This window comes from Chiloscyllium punctatum, chromosome 3, assembly GCF_047496795.1.
Source record: "Chiloscyllium punctatum isolate Juve2018m chromosome 3, sChiPun1.3, whole genome shotgun sequence".
In the NCBI taxonomy this organism is placed as follows: Eukaryota; Metazoa; Chordata; class Chondrichthyes; order Orectolobiformes; family Hemiscylliidae; genus Chiloscyllium; species Chiloscyllium punctatum.
In genome coordinates, this window is record NC_092741.1 from 67,144,344 (window position 1) to 67,157,070 (window position 12,727).

Consider the following 12,727-nt stretch of genomic DNA (forward strand, 5'->3'; position numbering starts at 1 on the left):
ATGGACTTTTATCACCTCACGAGGAATAAGCTGAACATCTCATATTGTACCTTCATTAAAATGGAGATTCAATAATTACCATATTTCCCTGTGATGCTCCAGCAGTCCTAAAAAGGAAATAAAAATTGAATAAAATGAAAACATTTTCAAAATTATCTGCCATAAACAGGGATTAATTGTTGCTAGAATGTAGTGTTAGCATTTTTGATCTTATAAGCAAAAGTAGTTTAGAAATGGCAGAGAATTGTTTAATTATATATATTATGAAACAAGAGTTGTATCGACAGTGCTTTCTGAGGCAGAAAAATGCAGCTCTACAAAGTTCGTAAACCAATTTTAATTCTAATCTCTTTTTCATTCCTTTTTTGAGGGTACAAAATTAGCTTTGGCTAAGGAATAGGAAACAGTAATGAGTAATGGACTTCCTAAATCTAGTGAATGGAGCGCCTGAGTATTGGGACTCTTGCTTTTCCTTATATAAACACAAATGATCTAGATCTTGTGTGCATGGGACAATTAAAGTTTGCAGACAACAATAAACTTCAGAGTTTTGTCAATCACGAGGATAGTGAAGAAAGGACATTGACATGTTGGTAGAGTGGGTAGATAAGTGACAGATGAAGTTCAATGGAGAAAAGAGAGGGGTGATGCACTTCTGTACAAAGAAAATGAAGACACAGTGTTAAAAAAAGTTCAAATTACAAAGGTGTGCAGAAGTAGAGACATCCAAGTGATTAAATATGGTAGTTAAGTAGACAGAGCTGTTAATAGGGCATACAGTTTTTTTTAAGGTAAAAACAATGACGGCAGATGCTGGAAACCAGAGTCTAGATTAGAGTTGTGCTGGAAAAGCACAGCAGTTCAGGCAGAATCTGAGGAGCAGTAAAATCGACGTTTCGGGCAAAAGCCTTTCATCAGGAATACAGGCAGAGAGCCTGAAGGGTGGAGAGATAAATGAGAGGAGGGTGGGGGTGGGGAGAAAGTAGCATAGAGTACAATACGTGAGTGGGGGAGGGGATGAAGGCGAGAGGTGGAAAAGAAGATAGGCAGGTAGGACAAGTCATGGGGACAGTGCTGAGCTGGAAGTTTGGAACTGGGGTGAGGTGGGGGAAGGGGAAATGAGGAAAATGTTGAAGTCCACATTGATGCCCTGGGGTTTTTCGGGTTTCATGAATAGGTGCATAAAGTACAAAAGTAGGAAGGTGATGAAGAAGTTAAGATACTGGTTAGACCCAAATTAGAGCATTATGTATATTCTTGAGCACCATGTTTTGGAAAGGATGCGAATGAATTGCAGACAAAGTACTTGAGGGAATGGTTCCAGGGATGAGCGACTTTAGTTCTAAAGAAAGACTAAAGAATTTGGGACTGTTTTCTGTGGAGATTTGATAGAATCTTTCAAAATCACAAGCGGTCCACACAAAGTGACTGGGGAAATAAATGTTATCACTTGTAAATGGATCAAGAATCAAAAAGTGTAGTATTAAAATGTTTTGCAAAAGCAAATGAGAGAAGAGATTTAAAAAAACATTTCCACGGCAAATAGTTAGGATATGAATGCATTGCCTTCAAGTGTGGTGGAAGCAGAGTCAATTGAGACATTCCAGAGAATATTGGATGATTATTTGTTTAAATCAGTAAAAAACTGAAGATACATGGGGGAAAATGCACAAGACAGGTATCAAGTTAAAATGCTCCAAGAATCAGTGCAAACAGTGCGCTGAATGGTAATCTTCTCCACTATAACAATTCTTTCATTGATCAGAGCAGGTGAAATCAGAGCAGATAACTTTTTAAAGAATGTATTTGTTCTTCCAGATTTCCAATGCTATTGTCTTTCCATTAAATTTTAATTTATTCTCTCCAATTAATTTACAATATATAGTATAAGTACTGCAACTCCGATTTAGGCTTGTATGCCAAAATCTTGAAACAAATCCATTAGAAACGCAAAATAATTACTTTTGTACCGTGTTTAGATTTTCTCCCCAGGTTCAATCTGTCTGGATGGATGCTTTCTAGATTAATGCTCCACACAACCACTTGTAAAATGGTACACAAAAATAGCACAATTTGTTTCAAATTTCTTTCATGTGGAAACATTTTTTTGACTCCTTTGTGCCAAGACTGTGAATTAGAACATTCAATTATATCCTCATACTACCAGAAAAATGTACAATAATCCTGGGAATTTAAAAAAGGAATAAGACTGAATTTAAAATATCAAGTTAGTCAGTTCAATCTTGAACCAGCGAAGTAGAATGAAATCAAACATTAAGTCTGTTGTATAAGAACAAAATACTTCATGGCCAACATATTCAGCAGGAGAGAAGAAACACCGATTCAATAAAAACTAGCAAGTTCAAGATATTTAAGATTTGAGAGACAGTGAATGAAAAATAATACACTCATAATTGGACATCAATTTTTGAACAACTGACAGTACACTAACAGTTTCAGAGGAATTAGCTTAAAATAATCAAATCAGGCTGGTAAAATGGTTCATTGTTTGCCAGAAGCAACGTACTTCCCAATGTTTGTATAGAAAAAGGAATATGTTCAAGTTTTGCATCTCATTTGAATAATGCAAGAGATTGGGGGTTGGTGGAATGTCCATAAAGGCCTCTTTTGCTTTCTCCACATTATTTGCCATCTAATCAGCACCCTTTTCTCTGATTACATACATCTTTATTATTAATGGAAATGTCACATTCATCTACTTGTTTTGATGAGCATAGAACTAAAAGCTTTGTCAATATCTCACTTCTTGAAAATCTGTGAAGAAAATAATCGGACCATGGAGATGTGCTATTTTTCAGTTACTTTTTACTCGTGTTATTTTGTTGAATTTCTTGCATCTGATTAAATATTGGTGGTCTCTGGATATCAGTAAGTATAGATTAAATAATTATTAAACATGCTTACCATTTCTTCATTTTCATCCTGTTCACCAATACCTTCTCCCAAGAACCACCGCCTCTTCTTAACAACCTCAATTTTCCTAAAGCTCCTAGTGTTTTTGTCACCTTTTGCTGCTCTTTGTATTGCTCCCATCAGTATTTATCAGAATCGGAACTATTCTGCGCATTCTTCATTGTCCCTAACCTCTGTAGCCAATCATGCAAATTTACATTTTTGCAACTACAGCTCTTGCTCCTCTATCCCCTGGAGGGCATTTTATATCTTGGTCACAACTACTCTCTTACCTTTCTTCATGCAAATTTAGCAATCACACCTTTAGTCACTTAATCCAAGATATTGATGTAGGTTGTAAACATTAGAGAATTTGGTTCCATATTACACTCGAAGTTACAGCCAGCCAGCTCAAAAAGTGACTTGATTCCTTTGGGTAATTGTTGACGGGTATTTTTCTGAGGAGGCCGATCCCAGAGGAATGCTGCGCAGCTCAATGCTACGTCCTTAAACATTTTTTGCAGTATGTATTAACAGTTTGGGGCATCATCTAGAAGCTTGGACACGAAATTGGCTGTATAGTTGCTAGGTGAGGAATAAAGCAGTAGATTACAAGAAGCTATCAATAGGCTTGTCACATGAGCAGAAAAGCAGAAATTTGACTGGAGAAGTGAGGGGTTATCCATTTTGGGAGGAAAACAAAGCAAAGAAATGCAGAATAAACTAAAATTAAAACACCCAGAGATATAACAGTAGCAAGGGTCCTTGGCATGAATGTCCACTGACCTTTGACGGTAGCAGGATAGGCAGATAAAGTGGTTACAGCAGCCTATTCATTTGTGAGCAGACATCACAATTTGCTGAGAGGTGCGAAGGACTTCTGGGAAGTCAGATGTTTGTGTGGTTGTGTTACCAGAAACACTACTCAGGTAGCGTCTCCCACCCATCCTCCTCCTGTAACCAAAAAAACAGGTTCTGTGCACCAGAGTGGTAAGGTAACGAGTTTATTTTTTAAACAGTCTCTTTGGGAATTTAGAATAGTGGGAATGGAGGTGAGGGCAGTTGAATGTTCCTCCTGCAGAATGTGGGAGGTAAGGGTCACCACTAATGTCCCTGCTGACTACATTTGCGGGAAGTGCACCCAACTCCAGCTCCTCAAACTACGTGAGGGAACTGGAGCTGGATGAACTTCAGATCATTCGGGAGGCAGAAGGGGTTATTGAGAGGAGTTACAGGGAGGTAGTCACTCCTAACGTACAAGAAAAAGGCAGATGGGTTACAGTCAGGGGAGGGAAAGAAAACTGGCAGGCAGTGCAGGGATCCCCCGTGGCCATTCTCCTCATCAATAAGTATACCGTTTTGAATGCTGTGGTGTGGGGAAGAGGAAAGATGACCTACCAGGAGAAAGCAGTGTGGCACAGGGCTCTGGCACAGAGTCTGACCCTGCTGCTCAGAAGATAAGAGGGAAGAGGAGCAGAGCAGTAGTCATTGGGGACTCCATATAGTTAGGAAGACAGATAGGAGGTTCTGTGGGGACAAGAGACACTCACGGTTGGTGTGTTGCCTTCCAGGTGCCAGGGTTCGTGATGTCTCTGATCACGTTTTTGGGATCCTTAAGGGGGAGGGGGAGCAGCCCCAAGTAGTGATCCACATAGGTAGGAAGAGAGATGGGGATTTAAGGCAGAAATTCAGGGAGCTAGGATAGAAGCTTAGAGCTAGGACGAACAGAGTTGCCGTCTCTGGTTTGTTGCCCGTACCACGGACTAGTGAGGCGAGGAATAGGGAGAGAGGAGTTGAACACATGGCTACAGGGATGGTGCAGGAGGGAGGGTTTTGGATTCTTGGATAATTGGGACTCTTTCTGGGGTAGGTGGGACCTCTACAAGCAGGATGGTCCTCATCTGAACCAGAGGGGTGCCAATATCCTGGGGGGCGGGGAGAGTATTCACAAAGGCTATTGGGGTGGGTTTAAACTAACCCAGCAGGGGAATGGGAACCAACACTGTAGTTCAAGTATAGAAAAGGTTGGAAGTAGGGAGGTCCAAAATCAAGTTTCAGGGACGCAAGATGGCACCAGCAAGCAAAAAGTTGGTTTGAAGTGTGTCTACTTCAGTGCCAGGAGCATCCAGAATAAGGTGAATGATCTTGCAGCATGAGTTGGTACCTGGGACTTCGATGTTGCATCCATTTCGGAGACACGGATAGAGCAGGGACAGGAATGGTTGCTACAGGTTCCAGGATTTAGATGTTTCAGTAAGAACAGAGAAGATGGTAAAAGAGGGGGAGGTGTGGCATTGTTGGTCAAGGACAGTATTGCAGTTGCAGAAAGGATGTTGTTAGGGGACTCGTCAACTGAGGTAGTATGGGCTAAGGTTAGAAACAGGAAAGGAGGTCACCTTGGGAGTTTTCTACAGGCCTCTGAATAGTTCTAGAGATGTAGAGGAAAGGATAGCAAAGATATTCTCGATTGGAGCAAGAGAGACAGGGTAGCTGTCATGGGGGACTTCAACTTTCCAAATATTGACCGGGAACACTATAGTACGAGTACTATAGAGGAGTCAGTTTTTGTCCAGTGTGTGCAGGAGGGCTTCCTGACACAGTATGTAGACAGGCCAACAAGGGGTGAAGCCACATTAGATTTGGTACTGTGTAACGAGTCCAGACAGGTGTTAGACTTGGAAGTGGGTGAGCACTTTGGTGATAGCGATCACAATTCTATTATGTTTACTTTAGTGATAGAAAAGGATAGGTGTATACCACTGGGCAAGAGTTACAGCTGGGAGAAAGGCAATTACGATGCAATTAGGCAAGATTTAGGAAGCATAGGATGGGGAAGGAAACTGCAGGGGATGGTCACATTAGAAATGTGGAGCTTATTCAAGGAAAAGCTCCTGAGTGTCCTAGATAAGTATGTACCTGTCAGGCAGGGAGGAAGCTGTAGAGCGCGGGAGCCGTGGTTTACAAAGGAAGTGGAATCTCTGGTCAAGAGGAAGGAGGAGGCTTATATTAGGATGAGATGTGAAGGCTCAGTTAGGGCACTTGAGGATTACAAGGTAGCCAGGAAAGACCTAATGAGAGAGCTCAGAAGAGCCAGGAGGAGACATAAGAAGTTGTTGGCGGATAGGATCAGGGTAAACCCTAAGGCTTTCTACAGATATTTAATGAATAAAAGAATGATGAGAATAAGATTAGGGCCAATCAAGGATAGTAGTGGGAAGTTGTGTGTGGAGTCAGAGGAGATAGAGGAAGCACTTAAATGAATATTTTTCGACAGTATTCACTCTAGAAAATGACAATGTTGTCGAGAAGAATACAGAAATTCAGGCTACTAGATTAGGTGTGATTGAGGTTCACAAGGAAGAGGTCTGAGAAATCCTGCAGAGTGTGAAAATAGAAAAGTCCCCTGGGCCGGATGGGATTTATCCTAGGATCCTCTAGGAAGCCAGGGAGGAGATTGCCAAGCCTTTGACATTGATCTTTAAATCATCATTGTCTAAAAGAATAGTGCCAGAAGACTGGAGGATAGCAAATGTGGTTCCCCTGTTCAAGAAGAGGAGTAGAGACAACCCTGGTAATTATAGACCAGTGAGCCTTACTTCAGTTGTTGGTAAAGTGTTGGAAAAGGTTCTAAAAGATAGGATTTATAATCATCTAGAAAGGAATAGTTTGATTAGGAATAGTCAGCACGGTTTTGTGAAGAGTAGGTCATGCCTCACAAACCTTATTGAGTTCTTTGAGAAGGTGACCAAACAGGTAGATGAGTGTAAACCAGTTGATGTGGTATATATGGATTTCAGCAAAGCGTTCGATAAGGTTCCCCACTGTAGGATATTGTACAAAATGCGGAGGAATAGGATTGTGGGAGATATAGCAGTTTGGATCAGTAATTGGCTTGCTGAAAGAAAACAGAGGGTGGTTGTTGATAGGAAATGTTCATCCTAGAGTCCAGTTACCAGTGGTGTACCGCAAGGGTCGGTGTTGGGTCCACTGCTGTTCGTCATTTTTATAAACGACCTGGATGAGGGCATAGAAGGGTGGGTTAGGAAATTTGCAGACGACACTAAGGTCAGTGGAGTTGTGGATAGTGACTAAGGATGTTGTAGGTTACAGAGAGACATAGATAAGTTGCAGACTGGGCTGAGAGGTAGCAAATGGGAGTTTAATGCGGAAAAGTGAGAGTTGATTCACTTTGGTCGGAGTAACCGGAATGCAAAGTACTGGGCTAACGGTAAGATTCTTGGTAATGTAGATGAGCAGAGAGATCTCGGTGTACAGGTACACAGACCCTTGAAAGTTGCCACCTAAGTTGACAGGGTTGCTAAGGCAGCATTCAGTGTTTTAGCTTTTATTAATAGAGGGATCGAGTTCCGGAACCATAAGGTTATGCTACAGCTGTATCAAACTCTGATGCGGCCGCACTTGGAGTATTGTGCACAGTTCTGGTCACCGCATTATGAGAAGGATGTGGAAGCTTTGGAAAGGGTGAAGAGGAGATTTACTAGGATGTTGCCTGGTACGGAGGGGAAGTCTTACGAGGAAAGGCTGAGGGACTTGAGGCTGTTTTCGTTAGAGAGAAGGAGGTTGAGAGGCAACTTAATAGGGGCATATAAAATAATCAGAGGGTTAGATAGGGTGGACAGGGAGCCTTTTTCCAAGTATGGTGTCAGCGAGCACAAGGGGGCATAGCTTTAAATTGAGGGCGATAGATACAGGACAGAGGTCAGAGGTAGTTTCTTTACTCAGAGCGTAGCAAGGGTATGGAATGCTTTGACTGCAACGGTAGTAGATTCGCTAACTTTAAGTACATTTAAGTTGTCATTGGACAAATATATGTATGTAAATGGAATAGCGTAGGTTACATGGGCTTCAGATTGGTATGACAGTCGACGCAACATCAAGGAGCGAAGGGCCTGTACTGCGTTGTAATGTTCTATGTTCTATCATATTGGAATTACATAAATTACCAGTTCGGCCACAGCTTGAATAGCAGATACAGGTCTGTCATATCATTACAATGAAAGTTTGATTACACTACAGAGTGCAAAGGATATTTATGAGGAAGGCACCAGGACTAGAAACTGCAACTACGAGGAAAGATCAGATGGGCTGGAGCTGTTCATCTTGGAACAGTGGAGATAGAGGGGAGATTTGATTGGACTATAAAATTAGAAGGTACCTGGATAGAGGTGTGGAAAGGGCCATTAAAACTTAGAGATTGGTGACTCGGAGCACAGATTTAAGAGAAAAGATTGGTAAAAGGTTTAGGGGGAGATGAGGAAAACTTTCATACAAAGAGTGGTTGGGATATTGACACATTACCTGGTTAAATGTAGAAAGTCTCAACTCATTTGAATGTGTCTGAACATGCAGCTCAAATGTCAAAACCTGAGAGGCTATGGATCAAACACTAGTAAATGGAATTTGGTGAATAGTTTAATTTTTCCAATGGTGCAGAGATAGTGGGCCAAGTGGCTAATTGGTGTGTAATAATATTTTCATAATTCTATCTAGCTAATGCCTGTTGAAAGTCCAAGCCCACCTTATCTACAGGTTCCCTTTATCAAGACTGCTGGTTACTTCCTCAAATTAATCAACTAAAACATGACTTCCCTTTCCCAAAATCATGTTAACTTTTCCAAAAAACAAATTAAACAGAATAAATCACTTTGTCCCTTGAACCTTTCCCCCCCCCATTCAAAAACATGGCTGAAAAGATTTCTCCACATCCCATCTACTCAAGTTAACCTTTCACTCTTATTTATCAAGAATCAAGACCTGGCTTAAAATAATTCAAAGACTCTGCTGCCACTACCTTTCAAGGAAGATTTCTAAAGACCAATCTTTAAGAAAAAGCTCTCGTCATCTGTCTTAAATGGGTGACCAGTTTTAAATAATGTGTCCCTTAGTTCTACCTTCTTTCCAAATGCAAACTCTTAAGATTCCTCAGGACTGTCAAGGTTTCAATCAAGTTGGCTTCTATACTTCTGAACTCCAGCTGATACAAGCCTATCCTGTCCAACCTTTCCTCATAAGACAACCCACTCATTCCAGGCATTAGTCTAACAGATGTTCTTTGAACTATTTGCGTGCTTTAACATTTTTTTTAAAAATAGAATGACCACAGTACTCCAGATGCGGTCTCACAACACCCAAAGTGAAGCATAGTCTCCCTACTTTTGTGTTCAATTCCCCTCATAATAAAGTTTCCTGATTACTTGCTGTACCTGTATAACAATACTAATTCATGCACTGGGACACATTCCTCGCTTCTGAGCTTTACAACGTCCCACAATTTAGATAATATACTTTATATTGTTCCTGCCAAAATGGACTTTACTTTCTCACATTTACTCCATCTTCCAGATCTTTGCCTACTCACTTCAACTGTTTAGATCCTGTCGAAGCCTCATTACAATCTCTTCACAAGATTTTCAACCCATCTTTCTCAAAGTTATTAACCATACATACAATCCTTTCATTCAAATTATGTATAAAATTTAAACAGGTTGTGACTCCACATTGCTATACAACATACATTTTGTTAAATCCTGCCAGTCCAAACAAAATGACCAATTTATGCTTGCTCAGTTTCCTGTTAACTAGCCAATCTTCTATCCACACAAATGTTACCTTCTAAAAACACAAGCTCTTACTTTCTGCAATCATCTTCAATTTCCAGAAGACATTTGAGAAAGTGGCCCATAATACACTACATTCAGCAGCTTTCCTTTATTCACAGTACATACTCTCTTCAAAACAGCTTCAAATGTTGCCCTTTCACAGAGTCACAGTAAACTATTTGTACTAGTATTTTAACTTTTGCAAAGTCTTCCTCCAAAATTTCCTGGAACAATACTTTCCAACATCTTCTCGAAGACAAATGTTAAACTAACAAATACTAGCGCTCTCCTGGGGAGAGGAATTACCCATTCTTTTTTAATCTGATGAGTTTTTTGAATCAAGGCTGTAATTTTCTGAAATTCCCAACTAGCACCTCAGTAGCCACTTCATTTACAACGTTAGAATGAATTCCTTCAGGTCCTGAGGGCTTACTGTCTTTGTTATGATAGCTTCCTCAGTACCCTTTTCCCTTGATTGTTATGTAGTACCTACCTCAGCTTCACTTTGATTTGCAAGCCTTTCTCAGGTTTTATTTGTGTCTTTGGCTGTGAAAACAAAATCTCTTTTCAACACTTCCATCACTTTCTATAAATTCCCGAGATTCCACCCACCGTGGGCCAACAAAATCTGTTCCCCTTTAAGTAGTTGCAAAAAAGCAATCCTTTATATTTTACTTAACTAGTTTTATCTTGTACTTTAGTTTTCCTTTTACATACATATCATTCATCCTTTGCTGGTTATAAAATTAAATCTATTCTTCTGACCTACCACAATTTTTGGCAGAATCAATTGCTTTTCATTTCAGTGAGATTGTTTTTCAGTTTTGTAGTGTTGCACAGATGGAACACACTTCTCAGAAAATCATCCTTTCTCACTAAAATGTATCTAACCTCAAAGTTATAAAACCTAATAGTCTGTCACTGCTCCTTACTCTCCTACTCCATAAGTTGATTTCTACTGAATCACTTTATAGCTGTCTGCATCCCCAGGAACTGCCTTTAAGCTGATAACATTAGTTTTAGGGCCCCTTTTCTCTCTTTTTAGCTGAATGCCAACATTAATCATGCTACTGAAAAGCACCTTTATTAATTAATCCTGATCATTATACTTTATCATGTCTGAAATAGCCTGGTTGGCTATAGAATAAGGTCTCTGAACTACTCCCACAAGTGACTCATCTTTGCTATTTCTCACGTTGACCAAAAGTAAATTTACATCTCTCAGCATTAAACTATCATCCTTAAGTAACAGCACTACTACAACTTCACCAACACCACCCCACCCCCACAACCATTCCCAAGAATCCAGTCTTCTGAAATGTCAAATATTCTTGAATACTCAAGTGCCATCCTTAGTCACCTTGCAACACACATCTCTAACAGCAATGAATGAATACATATTTACTTCTGATAGAACTGATCATACATATTTCGACTTAAGTTAGTCAGTACTAATATAGAATCTCACTAGTAGCGTTATTTCGGATATGACTAAATTATTGTTTTCAAGTGGACTAAAGTTCATGCACCATTAAACGTCAGCTTAATCATATTCATTGCTAATTATCAACCCTCTTTTGGTTCTCAGGAATATTGCTGCAAGAAATTATTCTGCAAAACTAAGTTATTATCTTTCCAAATGAGTGAGTCTATTTATTTCAATGCAACCAAATATTTCCCATTCAGATGTATCAGTGTTTAATACACCAAACTTGGAGGTGTAGTGGACAGCGAAGAAGGTTACCTCAGATAGCAATGGGATCTTGATCAGATGGGCCAATGGGCTGAGGAGTGGCAGATGGAGTTTAATCAAAATAAATTCAAGGTGTTGCATTTTGGGAAAGCAAATCTTAGCAGGACGTATACACTTAATGGTAAGGACCTAGGGAGTGTTGCTGAACAGAGACACCTTGGAGTGTAGGTTCATAGCTCCTTGAAAGCAGAGTCACAGGTAGAGAAAGGATAGTGAAGGCGGCATTTGGCATGCTTTCTTTTATTGGTCAGAGTATTCAGTACAGTTGGGAGGTCATGTTGAGGCTGTACAGGACATTGATTAGAACACTTTTGAAATACTGCATGCAATTCTGGTCTCCTTCCTTCTCCATTGGAAGGATGCTGTGAAACTTGAGAGGGTTCAGACAAGATTTACAAGGATGTTGCCAGGGTTGGAGGATTTGAGCGATCGGGAGGGGTTAAATAGGCTGGGGCTGTTTTCCCATGAGTGTCGAAGGCTGAGGGGTGACCTCAGAGGTTTATAAAACCATGAGGGGCATGGATAGGATAAATAGACAAAGTTTTTTCCCTAGGGTGGGGGATTCCAGAACTAGAGGGCATAGGTTTAGGGTGAGAGAGGCAAGATTTAAAAGGCATCTGGATAGGTGTATGAATAGGAAGGGTTTAAGAGGGATACGGGCCAAGTGCTGGCAAAGGGATGAGATTAGGTTGTGATATCTGGTCGGCATGGACAAGTTGGGCCAAAGGGTCTGTTTCCGTGCTGTACATATTTGACTCTATGACATGGTTTTAATTTCTGTATTAATGGACACCACCACCTCTCAGCTAATATCAGGCCCATGCAAAATGCTCATTAGCTTTTTTTCACCATTTCTTAATTGAACCCATGAAGTCCTCATTTTCTGCTTACTTCTCATTCCAGGATTTTGATCTAGCCACACTAAAAGCAGCGCAATATATTTTCAAGACAGGATGGTGAGCTGTACGTGGTGGTGCTCCCATATATCATCTAGAAGGACAATGCCAGCAGGTGGTGGTCATGGGGTTTGGGGTCCTGAAATTCTGCAGTGCATCTTGTATGTGGTACAGGCTGCTGCTATTGAATATTGGTGATGGATGGAGCAAATGTTCACTGATATGAAGGGGTCTTGATAGCTTAGTGGTATTAATCAAGGAGTATAGGTGGGGGCCCAGATTCAAATCCCTCTATGGTTGATGGAGGAATACAAATTCAATTAGAACCCAATGATGACCATGAAACTGCTGCTGCAAACCAATCTGGCTTACTGATGTCCTTCCCTGAAGGACATCTGCCAACCTCAGCTGCTTTGAGATTTACATGTGACTCCAGATTCGCAGCAATCCATTGATTCTTGTTATGGATGTGTAAGGGGTACTGTACCTTTTTAAAGAGTTAAAAGCTAGCAGAACTACCTGACACAGCATCAAGTGTTCTGAAC

The 12,727-nt window shown here is 40.5% G+C and overlaps 1 protein-coding gene across 20 annotated transcripts in view; it reads right to left on the reverse strand.

Annotated features, from left to right (window-relative positions):
- Window positions 1-12,727, reverse strand: part of LOC140460175 (clathrin coat assembly protein AP180-like) — a 227,114-nt gene that overhangs the window by 90,275 nt on the left and 124,112 nt on the right. For all 20 annotated transcript variants that reach the window (XM_072554578.1, XM_072554567.1, XM_072554634.1 and 17 more), the window contains one exon: window positions 80-107. In XM_072554578.1, coding sequence (XP_072410679.1) covers window positions 80-107 — 28 coding nt within the window. The remainder of the gene's footprint in view (window positions 1-79; window positions 108-12,727) is intronic.